General features: G+C 39.9%; 1 protein-coding gene and 1 long non-coding RNA gene across 8 annotated transcripts in view; one reads left to right on the top strand and one right to left on the bottom strand.

The window, feature by feature from the left end:
- The window catches only part of LOC117936761 (RNA binding protein fox-1 homolog 3-like), a 713,247-nt gene that overhangs the window by 243,972 nt on the left and 444,306 nt on the right, over window positions 1-24,969 (bottom strand). For 6 of the 7 annotated variants that reach the window (XM_034860139.1, XM_034860141.1, XM_034860137.1 and 3 more), the window contains exon 5: window positions 16,676-16,797. In XM_034860139.1, coding sequence (XP_034716030.1) covers window positions 16,676-16,797 — 122 coding nt within the window. Of the gene's footprint in view, window positions 1-2,721; window positions 3,597-16,675; window positions 16,798-24,969 lie in introns of those variants that run through there. The other variant, XM_034860143.1, reaches the window with a different exon arrangement.
- LOC117936779 lies at window positions 2,348-24,862 on the top strand. The gene is made up of 4 exons (XR_004655020.1): window positions 2,348-2,358; window positions 10,785-10,788; window positions 14,274-14,278; window positions 24,725-24,862. It is a non-coding gene; the product is annotated as an uncharacterized LOC117936779 (long non-coding RNA).

Here is a 24,969-nt window from a genome sequence, read left to right on the forward strand (position 1 = left end):
AACACACACCCATACACACACAGTTGTGAGCTATCAGGGCCTTCTCTGCTGGCCCTGTCACAATCAAATATATTTTTCACAATTAAACGCCTCTGAATTCAACTACTTTTTCAGTACATTACAATTATGTTTCCAGAAAAAATAAGGTTAATTTCTCCGTTGGATTTTCAATGTCATCTAAAGGCATCACAGTTCCTTCGACCAGCACTAGTAGTTTTGCTAGCTTTTCGTTGAAGCTGCCATTTCCCATTAGATTATTACTTTGACTGACGTGTGTCATCAGCCAATCAAATTTGGATGCATAGAATGACCCAGGCATCCATCGATCTGTCTGTGCTAGCCCCCGCTGATGTCATCAACAACACAAAACCACAATGATAACAAAACCAGCACTCCATCCCTAACTTATTTTTCAATACAATGCTGAATATCCAGAAACATGCTTTATGGGGAAACTCTTAATGTGTCATTCATTCTACTTGAAACCCATCAGTGATGTAGCCAGTCGGACAACTGAAAATACTCTTCTTCCTTCATACTATTACTTAACAGTGCTCAATTTTGTGCAATTATTGCAGGACCACTGTGGTTCTTTCCAAATAATAATCCAGAAAATGAAATGACACGACAATGAACGTCCCACCTAAAATGTAAACTTGCCCAATAATGCGAGCTTTACTTGCTGAAATGTTATTACCTGTTTGGGTTTACTCTGACAAACTGTCGTGTGATGTTGCTATGCTTTAAAAATAAAAGAGGCAATTAATCACTGTTATCATCACCACATATCTCTCTGCAACATCTCATTAATTAGCTTGTTTTGATTTTGTGTTGTAGATTAAAAAAATGTTGAGCTGATTTTATTTGCTGTGGTTGACAGCTATAATTATACGAGCCTGTCTTCTAAATGGATATTTTGTTAAATAAATCAAACAGACTGGACCTATGTAGCCTTTGATTAAAGAACTTGAGAGACAGGATGAGCAAGTATTGTTTTTCTGCTGGCTATGGGGGCCTTTTTTCAGACTTAACTTTTTAGGAAATTTCAACCCAACTTGGTGTCAGGGTATCTTTCTGTAACGGAATTAGAAGTACTGCAGCATCACACAACAAAATCAAAATGGTGTCCATCAGTGCAAATAACCAGCTGTGGGATTATTCTTACTTATTATGTTAGTGATGGAAGTGCTGGCCGTAAATTGATACTTTGTGCTCACAGAGTAGTCAACAGCAAAAGAAGACGCAGTGTTAGATACTAGATGTTAACACAGGTTTTCTCTTCCATCCTTAAAAATAGTTTGGAATAATAAATACATACAAATATATCTCTGTCATGATAGCAATATAAATTTGGTTCTGCTGCACATCAGCTGTTTTGACCCAATACGTATGTGTGTCTTAGTTATGTAGGTAATTCAGATTATAGATCATTTCCTGTTTTTTTTTTTTTTTTTATGTCATATTAATTGCTGACTGAGTAAATGAAGCATGTTATGTTGTGTTGATGAACATGACAGGCTTTGTGAATAATGTGAGCAAAATGAAAGAGATGTTGTTTTTATAAACCAGATAGATAATACAAATATAGATAATAACAAACATTTTTATTTGGTAAAACTGAGGTAGAGACGTTTGCACTGTCAGATTTTCTGGACAACGCACTGACACTAAGTTTGTGTTTCAACGTGTTGTATAAGTAGCTTTTTTATTGTAAATCTCTTCTGGTTTTGTATGAACATGCACAATATGTGGTATGCAGCAATGTCTTTCTTTGAAACAATAAGGTCAACTGCTGGAAGTATCTATATACTGTATATGTGGCATTATTGTACATACATTGTGTGATGATAGACTACTTTACTGGCATGACGCAAAAATTCCTCAACAACCATTGTGACCGTTCCACATTCATAGCGAAAACAACAAACACTCACACACAAACAAAGTTCCCAGGAGTGTAAACACTGCAAAGCCACAACAGCACCACATCGCATGCAGTATACTGCATTAAACCTGTAACAGCCTGCATTGACATCCAATCTGTGAAATAACTTAACAATCATATCTGGATCTCTATTTTTGACTTCCTTGAAAGATAACACACTCCTCTACAGATGGAAAGACAAATCTCCCAACTTGGATGGCTGTAATCATTTGAAGACAACTTGCAATCAGTGAAAATAAAGTATGTCTGACACTTTGGAGATGCAAGGTTCCCTCCTGGAAAACCATATCTGTGTATAAGTGCATTTAACAATTCCAAACGTCCCATTTCTTTTTTTACATATGACCTTTACTACTAAGAATAAGTGCAGTTTTTGCTGTATCTTTTAAAGTCAAATCTCTAAGGTCAGACTCGTAAAACAAGACATCATGCTCTTGCTTACTACAGCAGCAGGGATGGAAAGTATCACTGTAACAGGGGTGTACTTTATCAATGCCAATAAAAACGCTGGATCATTAGTAAAGGCCGAGTAAGTGGGAAATGATATAAACCTTTATGCCTTGTCACTTTACTCACTCTCTCTCTCTCACACATGCGGCATCAAAGAAATCCTTTGCTACGCATTTTCTGATATGAGATGATATAATAAAGATAGGATCAATAATCACACATCTTTTTGATCACACACTGTATGTCAGTGTACAGCATGCCTTTGCTTTATGTGTACCTGGCCCCTCAGTAGTGTTCAGGAGCCCCTGCAGGGCCTCAGTACTCACCCAAAAATACATCATCATCTCGGCTGAGAAGGGATGGGAGACCAGAGGGTGGAAGACGGAGATATGAAAAGACACCGGAGAGGCCTGCGCTCTTCCTCTTTTTCCTCTGTCTGTTTGTCTTTGTTGGTGTGTTTTCAGTATATCTGTCCTGTTCTGCACTGATCTTCTTCAGTCACTTTTTTTTTTTTTTTTTTTGTGCCAACGCTGCTCTGCTCAGTGTTATCTGACCGACAGCTAGTTGCCCCTTTGTTTGTGGTTTTGTAGCGCAGTCTCTTTTATGTGTCCCTTTGCCACTGAAGACAGTTGGTCTTCCTCTCCCGCTGACTCTTGCGAAGCGCGACTTTGTCTCTTAGAGTCGCCACTGGGGCTCTCACGCTGCTTCTCCTCCCCTGAACCTTTCAAAAAACTCTTCTTCTGCTTCTTCACCAAAGAGGAAAGAAAAAAAGAGTAAATAGAGAGGCAACAAGGAGAGAAAGTGCTGTGAGGCGTTGTTACTGTACCTCCCCTCGTTTATTGTTTTTGACTTCACTTCTCCTGCTTCTTCTTCCTCCTCTTCTCCAACTTGCCACCTTTTCCTGCCTGCTCAGCTCTCCCTGCCTCCTCTTTTTTTGTTTGCTTGCTGTAAACTATCCTGCTCTCTATTTCACTGCCATCCACTAAAGCTTGTCTCTTATTCTGAGCGCACTCTCTCTCTTTGCTTTCCTTTGTCTCTTGATCCGGGCAGCACAGTCCAGCAGCTCTGTTTTGAGGTGAGGCAAGTCTGAGACAGACTTTCTTCTACAGCATTCCTGGGTGAAGAGTGCTGGAAAGGCTGGGGGGGTGGGAGAAGCTGGAGATCACCACAAGGTACAGTAGCTCAGAGGCTTTCAACCGGGAAGAGACAAGTGAAGTGGGGGGGGGGCAGAGAGGGAGAACGAAAGAGGAGAGAGAGGGACGGATTGAAATGAGCTGGTGGAGGGATGCCGGTGTTGCAGACACACGCTGGGTAGTGGATAATGACGACAGGCTGCGTGGAAGTTCTGGGAAAGCCGATGGAGGAGCCGGAACAAGGGAAATAAGGCAAGATGAGAGAGGGAGGAAAAGACATGCAGAGAGCTGAGACAAAGAGGGAGCAGCTTGGCTTGTTGCTGCTTATGGTGAAGAGCCAATGATACCAGCCGGTTTCATTAAGTTGCACTGGAAGCATCGGGGAGTAGGAGGATTGGAGGTTTGGTGGTGGTGCGTGTGGGGGTAAGATGCAAGAGAGCCATCAAAACAAAATACTATTAGGGCAATTGCGTAAGAAGAGAGGGGGGAATCGGTGAAAGCAAAGTGAAAGAGAGCTAAACTGGAGCTGATACCTCTCTTTTTGTTGATCTTTTGTTCCCTCCGTTTTCCTTTTCTGCAGAGAGGGAGGGGATGTGTATGCTATTGTTAATGTGTGTGTGGATGTGTGTGTGTGTGTGTGTGTGTGTGTGTGTGTGTATGGTGGTGTGTATTGGTTGGGTTGCTGAGCAGGTCTGGCCCACAGTAGTGCAGAGGGAATAGTTTACGCTGCCATGCTCAAGCTGTGTGCACATATGTGCGTGTATACATGTTTTGCATGTTTCACTCTGTCAAATTAGTTTGCAAATGACTTGTGTCACATACACACACACACACACACCCCCACCCCAAATATATGTAAGATGAAGATGTAAAGTCAGAGTGGACAAAACGTATTAGTGGTCAGTGTGTGCGTGTGTGTGTGTGTGTGTGTGTCTGCATACATTTGATGGGTGTGTTTGCAACATGGCTGGGTGACAGGCAGGCAGAGGGAGAGAGGTGGGTGAGGGTTGGATGTTGTAGCCTGCCTCAGCACATTCCCTCCCCCCCTCCCCCCCTCCCCAACCCCAGTCAATACACCACTGAGGCAAGTTGCCACATTAACCCCTTCATGCCTTAAATACTGCACTCCACTCCTGCGTCACTCTGTTTCTGTTTGCCAGTACATCACTGCAAGTGAAGTCAATTTCATTTTCTATTCAGAGCTGAAAAGTACAAACGACTAACACTCATACTAAAATCCACATCAAAAATGAAAAAAGGCAATACAAAACAAATTTGTCTTTCAGTACAGGTTAAAAAAAACATAAATTAGTCCAGCTAAAAACAGTATTCTGTATTGAAATGTATTTATTTTGAGTCAATCTTAAATTCACCATTCTGCTGCCACAAGTCATTGGTGGTTCACAAACACTGGGTCAGGTTTGTACCAGGCCTTGGAACATTTGCTTCCAGGCCATCAGTATGACGCAGAAAAGAAAGCTTTACCATATAACTTTTGGGCTGTTGGCCTTTTTAAAGTAATTCTCATAATCCTTACAAATAAGGAAAAGTGAATACAAGTCATGCATACCATGATTAGCAATCACAATCCTTGTCTGATAACAGAATATTAAAGAGAGTGGGTTGGCAAGTCATAATACATATTCTTTGCATGTACAAGGGTGGATTCTGAAATCTACAGGGCTGATTCAGAGAGATGGTTTATGCATGGGTTTAGCTCTTTATTTTAACTCTTCTACTTCAAATGTTTTATTTTAAGATCTGCATTGGGGTGACACATTCCATATTAAAGTTCCATCAAACACTTTCAGTGTGGTGCATTGTGTTGTCAGTTTAATCCAGTGTATGGAAGGTTGTGTATCATTTCATCATTAGTAAAACATTATCAAATTAATTTTAAAACAGTGGTATAATTATTCCAAACAAACAAGACCTTTGCCTTAACCTTGCATACATTTTTACATTAACTAGGCTAGTTTTAAATGGAAATGTACTGCATTTATTTAAGGCACAAAAGCCTTACAACACAAACCATGTGGACAAAACCATGCCCACACCCTCCAATGGCAAATGTCTCAAGTTTGACATTTACCAATGTAAAAAAATAATGAACTAATTCATAGTTAAAGTAGATTATGAATACCAATTTATCTGCAGCCATTTGTGCTGAAATTGGTTTTTAAGACTTGCTTGAAATGAGGCCATTTACATACATGTATGCATGCCTGGTGTGCAACCTCAGCTCTCGCTCTCCTTCACTCCTCCCTCTAAGACGACCAAGAACTCAGAGACGGGTTGGCGTCTCTCTTTTTTTCCCTAGCAACTACCATTCAAAAGAGAACATTTTCCTATCAAATATGGGCGTCATGCTATTTCAGGTCTGGGTCATGAATAAGTTAGTCCAGACTCTGCATGTGAGTGAGCTAATGCAAAAAAAGGCGACAGACTGGTGGTGGGTGTTGTCGGGGTCTAGGAGGAGAGAAGCAACACCAGGTCAGTCAACACACTGATGTATAGATTATGAACTAATTACAGAGAGAATGCTGTCTTAGGGCCCTATTTTAACGATCCAAGCGCACAGTCTTGCGTCGGGCTTTGCGCCATGCTGCCCCGGGTGTAAGATAAGGCCCTTGACCTTTTTAGGTGAAATGTCTCCATGATGTGTGCATCCTTTCATATTTGCTGAAGTGACCAAAGACTTCTATGGAAATATTCAGTTAGCCAACCCAAAAGTTATTTTCAAAATTAATGACTTGTAACTCACCTACAAAGCATCAGTAAATGATTTATTAACTGTTACCTTATATATCTTTCATAAAGAGTGCCTTATTAGGAAAATGTGCCTCTTTGCTAAAGAACAGTCCGATCCAGTCACTGAAGATGTCCTTCTGTGTATAACATGTTGAACTCTTAGCGGTCAACATAAGGGTTTACACTGTGTTGGACTGCCAAGTGCAGTACCTCCAAAATACACAGGGCCAGAGTCAGAGATGGGAATTAACAAAGTACAAATACTTTGTTATTGTAGTCAAGTAGATTCTTCTGATATTTTTACTTTACTGTTTATTTTTGTGCCAACTTTTTACTTTTACTCTTTTCATTTTACCATGAATATCGGTACTTTCTACTCCATACATTTTAAGTGGCTTGTTACTTTAGTTTATTATCATTTCAATGATTGTTATTTTTTGTGTCATCATACAAATTCAGTTTAATTGGGTGGGAATATGCGTTGAACTTCTGCACCACTACAAGATTCTGCGGTATTCATTCACGGCAAATCATTGCAGCTAGATGGCGGAAACGTTAGCGCATAGTAGTATGGACGGCGTCACGACTGAAAATGAAGAAAAACAAGATCCCATAGATTTGTCAGAGAAGCAGCAAGACATTCCCAATCATCCTTGGCATTATCTGAGAGAGCTGTTTGAGACAGTAGTTATCAAGAATGACTCCTGGCAAATGTTCTGCAAATTGTACCAACAAACACCACAAACTACTGGCTTTAAAAAATCCATCATCAAATTTGAAAAAACACATAGGTGTAAATGCCTCCTGTAAGCTATTTGTTGTTTGTTTCATTTGCAAGGCTCCTTCTACTTTTATACTTTGAGTAAATTTCCAAGCCGGTACTTTGTTACTTTTACTTGCGTAAAGAAGTTAAATCAGTACTTGTACTGTGTATCTGTTCTTCTACTGGAGTACGGGAAGTGAGTACGTTTGCCATCTCTGGCCAGTTAATGAGAAGATGTTGCGCAAATGTGTGGTGGGGTTTTCAATTTGCATGTTGCTCATTACCCAGTCAGCTCCTGGACTGCACCTGGGATGTCCTCCAGATGCATTTCGCTACTAAAGGAAAGCTCATGGGCAAAGTTCAGCAGTGGGATTTTTATGAAGTCACTAAGCTCTGAGAGAAATTACAAGTGATCTGGATTTCAAAGTATTTGCTTTGGTCCAAACCACATGAGAAAACAACTGTTACTGATACACTGACTAAAACAATACCCTCGGAACTCGGAAGCCGAAGAAGGGAATGACTCACACCCAAGTTGAATGTGTTCCATTTACTCCAATTTTTTTTGTTTTCATTAGCTTTAGCCAGCTAACTATTGTTAGCAATGCCAGTTTATATAATATGTATAACTGTTATTTGCGCAAACCAACGGCGTAGGAACGTGTCCACAGATAGAAGATGGGCAGCACTGTGTGTATGACTGATTTAGTGAGATACAAATAGGACAGAAATACTACAGCTTTTACAACTGTTGATGCCCAAAGCAGCCATGTTGGATATTTAGCTCAGGGTTTTCAATGGTTGTCCTAGTTCCGAGCTCAAAAATCCAAGGTCAGGGGGCAAGTTTCCGACTTTGACCTTGGAGAATCCAGCTTCCGAGTGGAAATGGAACACAATATGAGCAAGTGAAGGTTGTGACGGGTTTCCTATGGATGTCAATACTGAGGTAAATGCAACCAAGCACACACTTAACACCAGAAGGAACATTTTTGTTGCAGCTTTTAGGAATTTTACTTTGTTGATAGTCAACTTTAAATTTCATGAATGCATATTTTGTTTACGTTACAACAATGAATATTGTGTTCATGAATAAAAATCATGCTTAATTGCTTCATACTTTTTTATAATAAATGTTTTTTAGCTACATACAAATCTATATTTAATGCATTATTTTCCCCGACTGCAGCCTTCCTTGTGGCTTCTGTAAATCCCATCTGCTCAATGTTTATGCTTGCTTTTCAGAAACAGAGATTTTTTCCTGCAAAACTAACCATGGCAAATTTTGTGACTTTAGTACATCCAGCGGAATATAATCCATCTCTGTAAACATGCCTCTTATTCTTTGCACAATCCTCCCTTAAGAGAGAGATCCTGCTGCAACTGTTTGATAAATCATTAACCCTGTGTTTGGAGCAGAAAACGTCAGATCGGCCCGTAAAAAATGAAGGCACAAAAGCTGCACCTACTGCCTTTTGCTATCAAACCAATAAAAAACACTGGTCCAGCTTTTTAAGTCAGACAATGGGATTGAAATCTTTCCACCAAGTTCTGCCATTTTGGGCTGGTTTAAATAAAGCAATATGTGCATACATTCCCTCACTTCCTCACAGATTATTTAAGAAAATATTAGTTATAATATATTATTAAAAAAACACTTTCAGAAAAGAGACTTTCTGAAGTTTAATTTCTTTGTGCCTTAATACAAAAACTTAGGGGGAGACGGGGGCTGGGGTCTCCAAAGATAACCCCCCCTCACTCCACTGAACAGACGGGTAAACAAGACAGGACACCTCACCGTTGTTCTTGAGGAGCTGCAGCATTTATTTGTGCTCAAACTGCAGACTCTAGCTACTGTACATTCACTTTCTATCTAAAGCGCTTAAACCTTTACACTCCTCTGTTTCGATTGCTCTCTCTCATCTGTTCACACCGCATCTACCGTTGCGTTCTCTCTTTCTCTTAAGCAGCATCCCCAGAAGGACCTCAAACTGTCCCACTGACAATAGTAGATGAACTGGCGCGAATAGTCCAAACTTTTATTGAACCTGTTGCAAAGTTGTATTGCTGCCTGAATGAGTTTTGATGCAAATTATATTTAACACAATTATTTCCAATTATTGTGTTAATTTGTCAGCTTGCCTGTGTCTTGTTAGGGTTCAAACTGCAAAGCAGTAGAACGCTTCTATGTTGGTATTTTTTAGTTATTATTATTATTTGTTGTCTGCCGTGCCGGCTCAAATTCCCGTGAGCTGAAATGGGCTAAAAACATGAAACTTGGGGAAATTACTGGAAATGGTGTGCATGTGCTGCTATAGAAATATGAAACCAATCGGCCACATGGTGGCGCTGTAATTAAGGCTTCAGAATGCAAACTTTGAAAGACAAGACCCCCACACTGTTAGTACAATTGACTTCAGATTCCGCGCACAAGTGCAGCTTAATGTGCTCTACAAAAAAGCCTAAAGGACCATTAAGGTCCGCCTACACCGTAGCTTCGATTGCCACTAGATTTTCAGTGAATCATCTTTAGATGAAGCATACTAAAAGTTGTTTAACGCATGTCCATATCTCAATTACCTTTCAAGTTTTTGACCATTGAACTTTGAAAGGGGCCTGGCTCTGGACATAATGAACACAAATCACCAACCTTATGGCCAGTCATCACAAAACTCACAGGGTATGATCAGATAAGTTCAGAGAAGTGCCCCAGATATACCCCAACACTAGGGCTGAACGATATTATGTTTTAGCATTGACATCGCGATGTGCACATGCGCGATAGTCGCATTGCAGGATAATCAACTTTCACCGTTCTCCTTTTTAATGATTATTACTGCTCAACACTTCCCCATTAAGACAGGTAGCCAGGGTGTGTATGTGACGTGAGTCCGACGGGGTTCGTCATGGGAACTGAGGCTCTCAGTGTGTAGAAAAGTACCGTAGGCAGCAGCTGCTGCTGACACAGTGATGCGCTTAGTTTTGATGGGTAGTCAGTGAAGCTACAGTAGTCAGTGTTTTATGTTCGCTGCAAATACAAACTAATCACAACATCTCCAGGCCATTTCCCCACGCAGAAAGCTGCTAACAGCCAGGCTAAAGCTAATATAGTTAGCCTAAAGAAACAAGCAGAAAGCTGTTACCAGCCAGACTAAAGCAAATATAGTTAGCTTGAAGAACCATTTAATTTAAAAACTATTGAGAAAAAAGGTCTGAACCCGCGAATCGAGGCTTCCGGCTATATAGTTGTATCTAGTGTTGTATTTTTTTGATTCATATGAATATTAATGTTCTTATTCAGTGAATGTCAATATGAGTGTGTTGTATTGTAATAATCATTATGTCATTGTGAGTTGTGTTCAAGCAGTTTTGATTTGTATTGTCACAGTGTAGTATATGGAACCCAGAAAGAATAGCTGCTTTAAAAGGGGATCCAAACAAACAAAATTATTAGTTTACTAAATTGAAAAAGAAATAGTGTGAATATCTCAAAGAAAATCTGGAGAATATTTGAAATTTCCTAAAAACAAACTAAACAGCATGGCCTAACAAATCTGCATACTCACACGGCATAACATTATTATTATTATTACAATTATTACAATCTGAACCAACAATGGCAATCCATTTGAATGCAGAAAGGTTATAATTACAACCTATGGGCTGGGAATTTTGCAGTGTGATTTTTGGAATGCAGCAACATGTGCACACACATATTTAAACTGTCCTGGATGAGCCCCCACAGTCTGGTGCTTAGAGTCTGGATTTCTGTGCTGTCAGCAGCCCTCTATCACATTTTCAGAGAGCAGTGTTGCCAGCTCCACCTGATCTCAATCCTCCTACAGGAGTTCCTCGCATTGACTCGCTGTCTGCTGCCAGGCACGCCAAGCAATCTCTTACCTGGAAAAACTCAGCAGGCTGCTTTGGCTCCATCACTGTTTACTTTGCCCTCTTATTGTGCATTTGTACCAGTATGTATCTTAATACCCGGTTGGTTAGTGAGCACATATTGGCATTTCTTTCTTTTCCTCTACAGTAAGTAACAATACTGCCTACTATATGGGACAGAGGCAAAGAAAAAGGAGGGAAGTGGTAAAGTGTTTGTTCAAGGCACATAATCAACAGAAGAAGACCATGTAAAACATATGTACACTATAATTTTGACAGGAAACAGTGGTCCTAGATGTCACTGTGAGGCTGATTCAGAGAGACCAAACACAGCCTGTGTCAAAATTCTGACGGTTTCAGAAATTTAGAAGCCATGCCATGTAAAAACTAACCAATCAAAGAATGAAATGATAACTAACACACTGGCTGACACTGACATTTTAAGCACTCAGAGACATAAGATACTACATTGGTGTGTACAGTTTATACACAATATATATATATACAATCCCTCTAAAGAGACTCTCCTCCCCTAAATAGCCGCATAAGTTGTTGCAGCAATTGCGGCTCATATACATGTTTATAGTGTGCTCTCTAGTGTGCATAGTAATTATGATGGACGCAAAGCAGGAAGTAAGATGACAAAGTATAAGAACTCAAAATTCAACTTAAGGAGGAAGTGGATTGGGGTGGTGGATGGGTCAAACAAAAACAGAACTTTCATCCAGGAGACCGGGGTTTATGTCCTGATGAAAAATAAAAACGAGCATTATTTTTACCTCTTTTTGTACATACATGTTCAAATGTTACAAGTCCTCCAAATTAAATTACAAAATATGTGTCCTATTGGCACTTTAATAGGCTCTATAACAACACCACTCAGCCATTTACTCCTAACAGACAACAGACATCATTTTTTTGGGCTTTAAACCTATTTCCATTTCCCCCATCAGGGTATCAACTTTACCAATCAAAGAGGCTGCTGTAAGTCTTCTATACAGCACTTTACCACTCTGTAAACCCTACACGTACAGCCCAGTCTCATGGCAGTTTGTGAAACGGTCACGTTATTTAATCTATTGATTTGTGTACAGGTCACGTTAATGTTGTTATTTTCATGTGTTGATTACAAATTTTGAAGTCATGTATTTCAATGGGAAGCCTATTTCATGATCACTGAACGATTACGGTAGCGATTAGAATGAAAAAGCCGCGGTGGTCGCGGTGTTGGAGGGCTCAAACAACACAGGGCTTTCACCCTAGAGACCGGGAATCACGTCCCACGTGTAGTTCCTTTCCTTTCCTATTCTCTTCCTAACCACAACCATTCCAATTTTGTTGGCATGACCTGGGTGTGACGGTTCCTTTCCCCGTTTTTTTTTTCACAACCACGTGCCCGCCGTGTGGCGTTTGATTTCCCTGTTGTTGCAAGCCACAGAGACCGCAGATTGTGTTTCTTTTACCGGGGATCGCGTTCCGCGTGTGGAGGTCCATACCTTTGTTGGTGCTCAAGTGTGTCATTTCATTTCCCTGTTGTTGCGTCCCTCAAAGACTACATATTGTGTCCCGGGCAAGTTTTTGTCATCGTCCTGCGTGTGGCGTTTGATTTCACCGTTGTTGTGTCCCCCAGAGCAGCCCAGTGTCATGGCAGTTTGTGACATGTACACAAAATAAACAAGAAAAATAAAAATAAAAATAACGTGAACACTTCACGAACTAGCGTGAGACCGGGTTGACATGTACCTTCCGCCTGCTTATGAAAGGGAGGAAAGGGGGAGAAATGTTGCCAGGCTCCTTATGGAGAGATGAGATTAACTGTCAAGGAAAAAGTAAGTAAGAGCACTGCATGTATGTTTGGTAATAGTCTCTAGTAATAGTCTACATCCACGGCGTTCCAGGATTGCTCCAGTGCTGCCAGAAAATCCGCCAGATGTCCCTCTTTTCAGCTAAATGTCTGCCACCTTCTACTTTCTTTGTGTTGGCATTCTAACCTCAGACTATGTTTAACTGCTCCTCAGATCTTTGCAGGGTAAATCCAGACAGCTAGCTAGACTATCTAACCAATCTGAGTTTTCTGTTGCACAACTAAAACAACTTTTGAATGTACAAATGTTTCATCAAAACAAGTTCCATCCCGAGGCTACTTTACTTTCAAACACATTTTGAACAAGCACTGTACTAGTAAAAAATAAATTAAAAAAATACAGAATGTCACAACAGAACGCGGGGAAATTGTTCAACGAAAAAAAAAGAAAAAAGAAGCGTATCAAAGAACCAATATGTCTTTTCTTAGCCCACTAGGAACTGCCAGACATGGGTTACGCTCAGATACATATGAACAGTGTACATACTGCATACACACACACACACACACACACACACACACACATTTACATGTTTCCTTGTGTTAAGGCAGTTGCCTTCATCATCAGTTCTTGGTGCACAATAAACTCAGTGGAGCGAGTGCTGCACAGCTGTCGCACTCTCTGTCCGTCTCCTAATCTGTCTTTATTCATTTTCAATTTGCTCAATTAACACATTAGTAACGCGTCCTTAGATAAAGGGATACGTCAGTGGCTTAAAAGAGTAAAAAAGGCTTCTGACTCCAACAATACAGTACAACTAGAAGAGTTTTATATTAACTTAGAGGTGTGAATGTTATAAGATATACTGTATATCGGGCTTTTTGATAGGTATCCTCTAGTGATAAAGCACCTCACTCCTATAAAGTTTGAGGAGCTCATGAAACACAACTTATGAATAAAACAAATAAATGTATATAAAAATAATAGTCAACATTGAAGCAGATGAGGCTGAGACAAAGGATCCTACATTTCCCTTAATGCAACTTGAGAATGTTCTTTCTTTTTTATTTATAGAATATGTTTTGGTTGTTTTAGGCCTTTATTTTTATAGGACAGCGGAAGACGCTGAAGCTGGGAGTGCGTTCTACTGGGTTGAGCTACCTAGGTGCCCGGACTGTTTTTTTCTTACAACCTCCATGCATATCCATGTCCCCAGTGTGTGACACAGACTTTTGGTTGTACATTTTGTCTCCAAGTCCCTGACCACATTCCCGGGTTATTTTCTATATTTATTTGACACAGCTTCTCCAGAGACTCAGAGGACTTTATGCATGTATTTAGATTGTTTATATTAGTAAAGGTTGCAATTCTACGGTAGAAGTACTCTGTTACAAATAAATGTAATGCTGTCAAAATTTTACTTCAGTGTAAGGTGGTGAACTGAATTATCTTTCCCTACCCTCCTGTTTATAGCACCTGTGTGGTACTTGTTCAAATTACAACATGGTTTTTGCAGGAGTCAAATCTTTCGGGGGTGGGAGGTACTGTACACATGCACACGCATACATGAATGTGCCTGCCTATCACCAAAAATATACAATCAATACATTCCATTTGATACAGAGAATATTAAGTTAGGGAAATCAAAGAAGAAGAAAAAATTATTCACTGGTGCAATGTTTTTTTTTAACCACCCTCGTCCTAGAAACAATAAAAAAACAACACACAGTAAACAAGAGGCTATCTGGGTTGCTCAAATCTTTCCCCTGTATTTCAAATACTGCCTGGAGTCAAGACACAATCCTAAAAGGCTCACAACTGAGGACCAAAGGGGTTGCAAGTGCCAACTGGTAAGAAATTGAATCCTGAAGATGCACGTTATGAGAGACCAGGGCTTCCAGGGTAATGTGTTTGAAGCCAGGGAACAAAGAACAAAGAAACTGGTCATGTAATACAAACGTGAATGTATGCTAATTGATATTGTATGTTTAGTTAACAATGTAGGAACAGTGTGACGCTTTGATTTAACATGGTAATTTTCATGCAGGAACAATAGAAACAGAACAAATAGAAACAGCATCATCATCATTATCAATAACAGGCTAAATCAAACAAGTTTGTCATTAAAAAAAGCTAATGCCAGCACAGTATAACCTTACTCTTTGGACACACCAGCTGTTAACTCGAGTATCTTTGTTATAGAGCTCCAACCCCATAACACTCCAATGCCCTGAATCATTTAAAATAGCTGTGTGTACGTGTGTGTACGTGTGTGTGTGTGTAGGTGTGTAGGTGTGTGTCATACAGCATCACTCTAAATAAAACATGGCCAAGGAAGCTTATAATAAGTTTTGATTATATCAGCTGTATAGGTATATTTAGTTTAAATATTCACCATGTTGAAAATAAATATTGTAAATTTCCCAGTACACCATCTGAAAGCTACTCTTCAATATTTGACAGTACATCTGGTTTCAAATTTTCAAACAGTGATAAATTATTTGAATTTAAAATATACACAAAATGTATACAAAAAAAGCAAAGAACAATTATTTCCCCATGAACCAAAATCAGCTGACACATCTGGATGTGTTTATGTCTCACAAACTCATGGGCGAGTGATCAAACTGAGCCAGCAAATACCCTCAGCTGTGTCCTGATGGGAAGACCACATCGATATCTATCAAATGTAACATTTATCAGCAGTTCAATAAAACAGAGCCATGCAATCAACAAGTGACATGGAATAGATTACAGCCTAATTCAAAGTTAATTGAAATACAACAAATATTGCATTAGTTTGTGTTAATGCTAGAACCCAATCCATTATTTATAGGGCGGGTAAAAAACAAACAGATAAAAAGCCTTCAGCCTCCAGCCATAACCCAGAAGAATGCCATACATCTGTTCAACACCCCCCAGAAAGAGGCACATTTCAGACATTTCAAGCCTACTACAACAAAATCTAGCCTCTAAGACTTTAGCTGGTGCAAACCAATTACTTTTTTTATCAACAATTAACAAGACAAGACCATCTTTAGGGACCACGTGATTAATGATGTAGCCAAGCTATCTAGGGAGGAAATCTGCTAGCACATTGTAATGTACTGTATGTACATATTTTAATGTAATGTTTGACTACTGAATTGGGGTGAAAGAATAAAGAAATGAGGCAGGTTGATTAACAAGCTTTACCATGCTACAACACTGCAAAAATTAGCAACAAAACAAGATAAAGCCTGCATTATTGCATTGAAATAATATTACGATGTAAAGTAAATTCCACAAGTTTTTTGTTTTTTTGTTTTTTTAAAGATATGCTCACAGAAAATCAGACTTACTGTGGTTTTAGGTAATGTCTTGCTACTGAACGAAACCTCAACATCAACTCCAGTTCAAACAGTTACAACACCTTCACAATAACTTCTAAAACACTTCATGCATGTAATTTATGTATTCACATAACATGGAATGCTTAAAACTATTGTAAACCAAACCACAAAGACAGACAGAAACATAAGTGTTTGTGTGTGTGTGTGTGTGTCTGTGTGTGTGTCCAGTATACTTGTGGTGTCCCGATAGCTTTGCGGGGCCAAAATGTTAAATGGGTGTTTGAGGGTTAAGACTTGGTTTTGGGATAAGGTTAGAATTAGGTTATGGTTATGGTGAGGGTAAGGGTTAAGGTTAGTCATTTAGTTGTGATGGTTAAGGTTAGGGTAAGGGGCTAGGGATTACATTATGTCAACGCGGGGTCCCCACAAAGATAGTGTCACACACACATGCACTGTGAGTGTGTGTGTGTGTGTGTGTGTGTGTGTGTGTGTGTGTGTCGTTAAGAGAAGAGTCATCAAGCCAACAGCTAAAGCAAAAAGAGAAAGCATAGGAAATAATAAAATCTAGGAAGACAAGTGAAAGGAGAAAAAAAAAGCCAGGAGGAACTGACCAGTCTGGTGACAAGGGGAACCCCAAAGTGCCAGAAGTGCTCGTTGAGCAGTCCGCTGTACACCACGTTACCAAACAAAGCAATGGTTCCTGGTTTGCAGAGACCACTTCCTGGCTTGGTTTCTGAAAAACAACACAAGTCATATTTTACCAGTGTACATCATCAATGGAAATTATAAAACACACAGTATATTCAGTACATATGTTTCAAACAGTGAGAGGCCGTTAATAAAACAGATGTGTAAACAACGGTGTACACATACTCGGCCAGTATATCTCAGTAAAAAATTCCTTCACTCCTTCTCATTTTCTTTTCTTCCTGCCTATTCTTTCTTTTCTTTTTATCTTTCTTTTGGTCTCTTGGTACCTTTTTAACACTCCCTCGCTGTGGCTTACCGTTTCACTTCTTTTGCTTCTTTAGAATTCCCTTTGTTCCTCTGTATCCTACCTCACTTCTTCACTTATTGTTGGTATGGTGCATGCAAGACACTGAAGATGTATTTGAATTGAAGCTATATAATTGTTCAACATTCAGGACTTTTACTACTGTCAATGTTCATGCCATTTTCATGAACACACATTCTTTCTTACTGAATAATTTAAATATTACTGCTCAAAAGACTTACTGTAATTCAGTAAAGTTTGATCTCATCTAATCTTATAACAGTTTGCTTTCCCAATACTTTTCCTAAATTATAAGACAAACAAACAATTACTTTTCGTAAAATTAAGTCTAGCATTTTCATTATGTTTCCAGGGTACAAGCGGCCGAAATGGGTTTCCTCAGGAGGGTGGCTGGCGTCTCCCTTAGAGATAGGGTGAGAAGCTCAGTCATCCGAGAGGAGCTCAGAGAAGAGCCGCTGCTCCTTTGCGTCGAAAGGAGCCAGTTGAGGTTGTTCGGGCATCTGGTAAGGATGCCTCCTGGGCGCCTCCCTAGGGAGGTGTTCCAGGCACGTCCAGCTGGGAGGAGGCCTCGTGGAAGACCCAGGACTAGGTGGCGAGATTATATCTCCAACCTGGCCTGGGAACGCCTCGGGATCCCCCAGTCGGAGCTGGTTGATGTGGCTCGGGAAAGGGAAGTTTGGGGTCCCCTGCTGGAGCTGCTGCCCCCGCGACCCGATACCGGATAAGCGGTCGAAGATGGATGATGGATGGATTTTCATTATATAGTCCGTGTTTACAGTGGCCTTTATCTTTTGCCTTAGTGAATAAAAATGCCAAAAATTGGACTCCCCACTGCTGTAGTATACAACAAATGAGGGAACCAGAAGCTTATCAGCCAGTCAGAGATGGCAAGATTAGATGTTTTATAACTTTGTAGGTCCCAGGACTGTTTTTGTCACATAGAGCCATGTGTGCCTGTTTAGCCTGCAGAAAAGCCTGCAGTTGATGTCAGAACTGCTGTTATAAGAGCATAAAAAGAAAAAGAAGTAAAAAAATGATAAGACGATGTCTGCAATGCTGACTTTTTGTCTTTGACTCTGCAACCTATTTAGACACCTAATATGACATTGATAACCCTAAATAATTTTGGATTACATATCAACCTGTAACACACTAAACACAATTACGCTACTTTGGAATAAAAATAAAATAAAATAAAATACAATTAGAAGGTCCTCTCCTGACTGAACCAACTAAACAGTAAATTACCTGCAGGACAAAATGTTTTAATGAGAAATAAACCATTTAGAGTTCAAATAAGCCACTTTGAACACCTTGGCGCAAGTGCAGCCTTTATTTAGGCAACCATGAGAGATGAGCAGCATCCATGAGCTACAGGCTACTGACTGAATGGATAGATGTCTGCCTGCAGATGTAAAATACAGTGTAACCCATAATACTAAATGTGATTGCAGTGTATGGCAGTAAATTATGAGATCTAAATAAGGAAAGCAAGTAAATTAAGATCTCCTCTGGGGTTTCTAAAATGCACTTCAGCCAGATCAGACTTTTCCTCACTGCACCATCTCTTCCTCTGTGCCATGATCTGGATTTGGCTGGTTTCTCCTGGCTCCACTTATAATGGGCCTATCTTACATTCCAATACTCTAAGTAGTGTGGTGCACGCACACATGCATGCACCCGCACACACACACACACACACACACACACACACACACACACACACACACACACACACACGGTTATGGCCTGTTGGCTTGGTTCTGGCCTGGTTTTTTGGCAAGTGTGTGTCTGCTAGGCTTGCCTCCCACTCAACACCCTATGGGTTGTTAGTGCGTGTGTGTGTGTGCATGTTGGGGAGAAAGAGAGAGAGAGAGATTGCTGCTCAGTCTGCTACCCCACTTGGCTCACCTGATGCAGATGGAAAGAAGAGAAGGACAGGAGGAAATTAAAATATGGGTTGGGTATATGGATGTGTTTGGAGACCTGAGGTCTTAAAGTAGGCCCTCTCTTTTACACACACTCACATACACACATCTACACCCTTTGTCATCTTTAGAGACTTGGATGTGCCCAGTACACTCCCACTCCAGACCAATTTATTGCCTCCTCTCCTTCTGTGTTCAGAACCACTCTCTCTCAAAGCAGTAGCTCACTTCCCAGTATTTATCACTTTCCATTCCCTGGAGGCTCTGAGCACCAAAACGTAATCCACTGGGAGTGTATGTGTGTGTGTGTGTGTGTGTGTGTGTGTGTGAGTGTGTATGTGTGTGTGTGAGTGTGTGTGTGTGTGTGTGTGTGTGCGTGCGTGTGTGTGTATGTGTGTGTAAGCAAAAGAGAGAAAGGGAAAGAACGCATGGGAGAAAGGGAAGGGATAACAACATAGCAAGACATAGAGGCCTCTAGCTTCATGGCATATATACCAATGTGCTGCCAAAAAGATGCTATGTGCAAATAGTCCTTTTTCACAGAAGATATTTTGACTTGTCTTACTAGGCAAAGAACATTAACAATGGCTCTGTCTAAGTGTCTCAGTAAGTTGTGACAGTGTGAACAATACAAGGACCCTGAACTGAAGCAGTTAAACAGAATCATCACTTAATCATTTACACATCTACTTTTCATACTGTCAAATGTCAACCTGTCCGCTGGGAAAAGGCCTTGTCATTGGTAATAAGACTGAAAAAGTGAAGCTAATTAAGAATAATATGATATTTGGACTGCCTCTGTATGAACCCTTTCAGCTACTGATATCATGAACCTCATCAAAGTTTAACAGAACTTTAATGGGATCATCAGCCTCCACCCAAACACAACGTGAAGTCAACTAAAGAGGAAAGATCATTCTGTCATCTAAAAACTATGTAAATGGGTCTTCTACACAATTAAATGTAAATGTGCTGTATTTATATAGCGCTTTTCCAGTCTTAACAACTGCTCAAAGCGCTTTTACATCTACAGGAAACATTCACCATTCGCACACATTCATACACTGTAGCCGGGCTGCCGTACAAGGTGCCACCTGCTCATCAGATAAACATTCACACACATTCACACTCCGATGCGCAGCACCGGGGGCAACTTGGGGTTCAGTGTCTTGCCCAAGGACACTTCGACAATGACTGCAGGGGCAGGGATCGAACCACCAACCTTCTGATTGGCAGGCAACCGCTCTACCACTGAGCCACAGCCCCTAAATTTGCTTCCCGATGTAGCACATTTTTATAAAAGACTATTGACAAGTACTGACCCACAAAAAATAAATACATTTTAGAAAAGAAACAAGTTTAGTTAGTTATTTATCATTCCTAAAAAATCTTAATAGATACATAAACATACATAAAATAAAATATACATATATTATATATTATATATATAACATTTATAGGTTGACTTTAAATTTTGCCATAGTTTACATAATTTCATGTAAATTTCAATGTTGCTACACTATGTAAATATTATAGTAACTTTAAATATAACATTTTAAATGTGTCTCATTCACCAGTATAGTATTTCAAAAAAACTGTCACGGGTGCTATTGTACTTTTCAAAAGTTAACTTTTCTGTAGTAATTTATTTAAATACTTTGGTTACAAAACTAAAGGTAGCTAATAGTGACAAAAAACGGTGGGGCTAATCCTGCTTCTTTTCAGCATAAGGCCACACCCAGATGTCTTCTGTTGCCATGCACCTGCATTTATAAATACAAATGAATGTGGGGTTTTCATTGTTTTCACCTCCATTACTTTCTGGAAAATAATAAGTGTGCAGTTTCACTGTAGTGTTTTTCACGTTTTTTTTATTTGTATAGCTGTGTATGTAACCTCAGACATCTTACCTGGACATTTTTGTATCTTTGCCCTTTTACCTGTTCACTGTTTCTCTTGAGCAGCAAAGTCATTCTTATTTAGAGTTTGTTTATTTCCAAAAAAGGTTCCAGAGATTTCCCTATATACAAGATTTACAAAGACTAACAAGTCTGAAACAAGACACCTGCTAAGGCTTTCAGCTTAAATTGCAATCAGCAGTGTTTGAAATGCACCTGAATGAAATCCATTCTGTTGAATGTGTGGTTACAAGTTTTGACAGCAGTGTATTAGCATTTGAACATTTGAAAAACTGTCATGGAAAATGAACTAGAGTTTAGTCCACAAGAACAGCTGCTGTTCAGACTGTGTTTCAAGTTTTGCACATGTGGCTCCAGTTGTCCCCACTGTTGATTAGCAATAAAAAAAAATCCTCAAAATGAATAATTGTATGGGATATATATTGTATTGTAACCCTGGACGTGCCAATGTGCCTGACACAGGGGCATAGCGGGGATCCTGTGCACAGACACTGCCGAAGCATATTGGTCAGCAAATCCCCCCAGACCAGCAACAGCAAGGCATGAAATAGATTTGTTGGGTGCAGCAAAGCCAATGGTTGCGTTTGGGAAAGAAAAACATTTTTGACAAGAGGATTGTAAAAACATGTTTTGCTCTGTGTTCATGGATATTAATAATATTTATGGATCCAGGATACTATGCATCCTGACAAAGTTACCTTGGCCTTTGGAATTAAACTAACCCCATATCATCACATACCCTTCACAATACCTAAAGATTGGCATGGGGAACTTTCCATAAAATCATCTCTCAACGCAAATCAAACCAGCTATTAAGCTAACTGAAATAACACCATGCCAATCTTTAGATATGGTGAAGGGTATGTGATCATGTGGGGGTGTTATTTTAAGCCCCAAGGGAACTTTGTCAGGATGCATAGTATCCTGGCTCCAGGATTAAAAATAAAAAAATGCGCCTGCCTCTATGGGAATTCAACATAGGGGGGTGTATACTTATGCCCCCTTGTATTTTAAGGAAGAAAATTTATTGATTCACAGTACATTATTCATTCACAATGAAAATTGGTGTCCTTAAAAGGTTGAATTTTCCTAACTCCCTTGAATTAGGGCATTAAGATCAATTTCCAAAAGATGTTTTTTATTCCTCTTTTTAATCAACTTTAGCATGGGTGTGTAAACTAAATCTTGCCACTGTATCAGCAGGGATTAGTGGCTGTTACCTGGATGGTTTGGATCTTTAATGATTCTCCTAGCCATTTTCTCGCAATGCCTGGTGTACCGCCTATTATACGTTCAGCCAAACAAACCACTCTTTCCAGGGCCTTACGGTCCCGTTCGGTGGTGTTTCCTTATCAGGGATTCATGTTCCCTATCAGGGCGTTTAAATGATGCAGAAGTAAAAATTACTCAGTAATTTAAGGGGAAACACAGATTTTCTTAGGCCTCTGAGCTAAAACAATCTCTGCCTTGCCTTTCTCACCACTGAGTCAGGATGGAGGCCTCAGCTCAGACCCTCGGTTCAATTCAATTTAAAAGAAGTTATCTCAGGACACTTTACAGATAGAGTAGGTCTAGACCACAATCTCTAATTCACAAAGATCCACAAGTCCCCCAAGGAAAAACTTGCTTCAAGACGCAGAAACCGGTGCATTGGTGTGAACTGGCAGCTTTTAGAGCGTTGCAAGTAATTGGAGGATTCATCTCGTCTTGGTTTGTCTACTCTTTGGTCTGAACTTGCTATGCCACCTCCTGCCCACACACGCCGATACACACGCTAATGGTGAAAGGAAGATTGATTACACAAAGTGATACGGAGTAAAATTGTAAGATGTTTTTAATTAACTGCTTACCCTTAGCTATGTTTTCTTGAGGTAAAGGAAAGGAGATATTAGGGCAGCACAATTAATCAAATTTTAATCACAATCACAATTTTGACTTCCCAAGATCAAAATTGCTTGATCAAGCGTTTTGTTTTTTTAAAGCATCATTTCATAGCCCATCTACCGCTTCGTGAACTACTGTCTGATCATGTGCCAGTCAGAGTAGTTCCCTGCACCCCGAGCAGCTTAGATTCTAGATGTAGACAGTCACAGAGGAAAATAGCAGTCGGTTATACGTCGGTCTCAAGGTTTACCCGTTTACCTGTAAACGCAACATTTTGTCCCATGTGTGTTGTTTTCAGACAACAGCAGTGCCCAGTACTAGTTGGTGCTAGTAGCGTCTGTTAGCTGTTAGCTCCTCTAGGACACACCGATGCTAATGTCCTCGCATCCGCTGGAATTATGTTATATGGATATGGTTTCATTTTGCGATTCATGACCCATTTCGTCTGTAAAGCAGTGCCTGTGTTGAATATCTCCTCTACTCTCTCTCGTCTTACTCTCCACGCCCGACCACACAGCGGCCGCCGGTCCACATTTCTGACATTTGTCTACCGTTTTAATTTTTTATTAACACAGCTGTATATTGTTAAGTATGAGGGGCAAAACTGTATTTGTACCAGTGTTTCCGCGGGTAACTGTGCTATCGCGGCCGTCTCGGCGAAGAACATAGAAGAAGTTTTTGAATGCAACTAACTTCAGTTGGTATAGTAACAGCGTGTACTACGGAGCCTGCTGGACCTGGGCCAGAGATGTGACGCATGGCCCGAATGTCACAGTTCATAAAAATGCAGCGCAGTGATACAGACATTTCATACACACAACGTGTGTATCCGCCATTCGACCCGTGCTGGACCCATTCATAAGGATCAGCCGTCGCTCCTTGAGTAGCGTCTATAACACTCCCTCTAGTTATAAATAGCCTTTGTGACGATAACATTTATTTTGGTTAAAATCAACAAATAATCGTGAGAATAATCGTGATTATCATTTTGGCCATGATTATGCAGCCCTAGGGGATATACTGGATTGCTATGGAAAACTATAGTCTAGCTAGAGTGAACGAGCAAAATACAAGAAATTGTTAACTTAGCAAGCTAATCACAACTCTTTATTCTTTGTCAATAATACAGCCCATCTCTAGTAGTCCTATTCTAAAACATTCCCCCCATCCCTATAGAATGTTGTCACTGAAAATTAAATGTCATAAGGTCCCTGTTAATGCTATTGCATCGTTGTATCCTTCCATTCATAGAGCAGATGAGATGGATATTGGAAGATAATTCAGCAGAGAGAAAGAGAAGCAGGAGATTGGCAGGGCAGTTGATTCTAAGGGGGCCGGTGTGATTGAGGTCAGCAGTGTGATTGAGGTCAACATGCCAACAGATACACTTGTTAAAATAAAATGAAAGCAATGCTACATACAGTACATACTGTATATAGACTAATCATTACTCCAAATCTTTTATTCCTTCCGCCATAAGGTTATTGTATTTAAACAGTAGCCACTTTAAATAGGATCCATATCAGTAGCTTACATGATAAATTATGCTTTTTTTTCTTTTTCTTTCTTTCTTTAGATATAGTATGCTATTACTTTATTATACATTGACATGACCAGCCAGATATTATTTATTAAGTCATTGCTTAAAGAAGAACTTATCAGGAGCAAACTCTGGCCTAAGTAAATTCCCCCATGCAGCTTTGATGTGTCTAAAAGCTAACATAACAGTAACTTTGTTGAACAGAGTAGAAATGGGAGAAGCGGAATGTCAGCCACTTTTTACTTGTTAACATCTTGGTTTTATTGACTGGTTGTTATACTGTAAGTGTTGTGCTAAAACAGTAACAAAAGATGTGACTGCAAAGATTTTTCAAATACCCTGGGGATTAAGCACCCCCTTTCTTTCAATCCTAGTGAAGTCCTTGCTGTCCACCCTCTCCACTGAGGACCTGTTGATATTAAGTGGGGTGTAGTTCCTTTCCTGCTTCTTCCCAAAGTCCACTATCATATCTTCAGTCTTGCTGACATTCATGAGTAGGTTGTTGTCCTGACCAAAGCTCATTCTACAGCCTTACTCACTGCAGCACCTTGGATACTGTTGTCAGCTAAATGCCTAAAATATTAAAAGTACAGTCCATCCAGGGCCATTTCTACTACAG

This window comes from Etheostoma cragini, chromosome 21 (genome assembly GCF_013103735.1).
Source record: "Etheostoma cragini isolate CJK2018 chromosome 21, CSU_Ecrag_1.0, whole genome shotgun sequence".
NCBI classification, from domain to species: Eukaryota; Metazoa; Chordata; class Actinopteri; order Perciformes; family Percidae; genus Etheostoma; species Etheostoma cragini.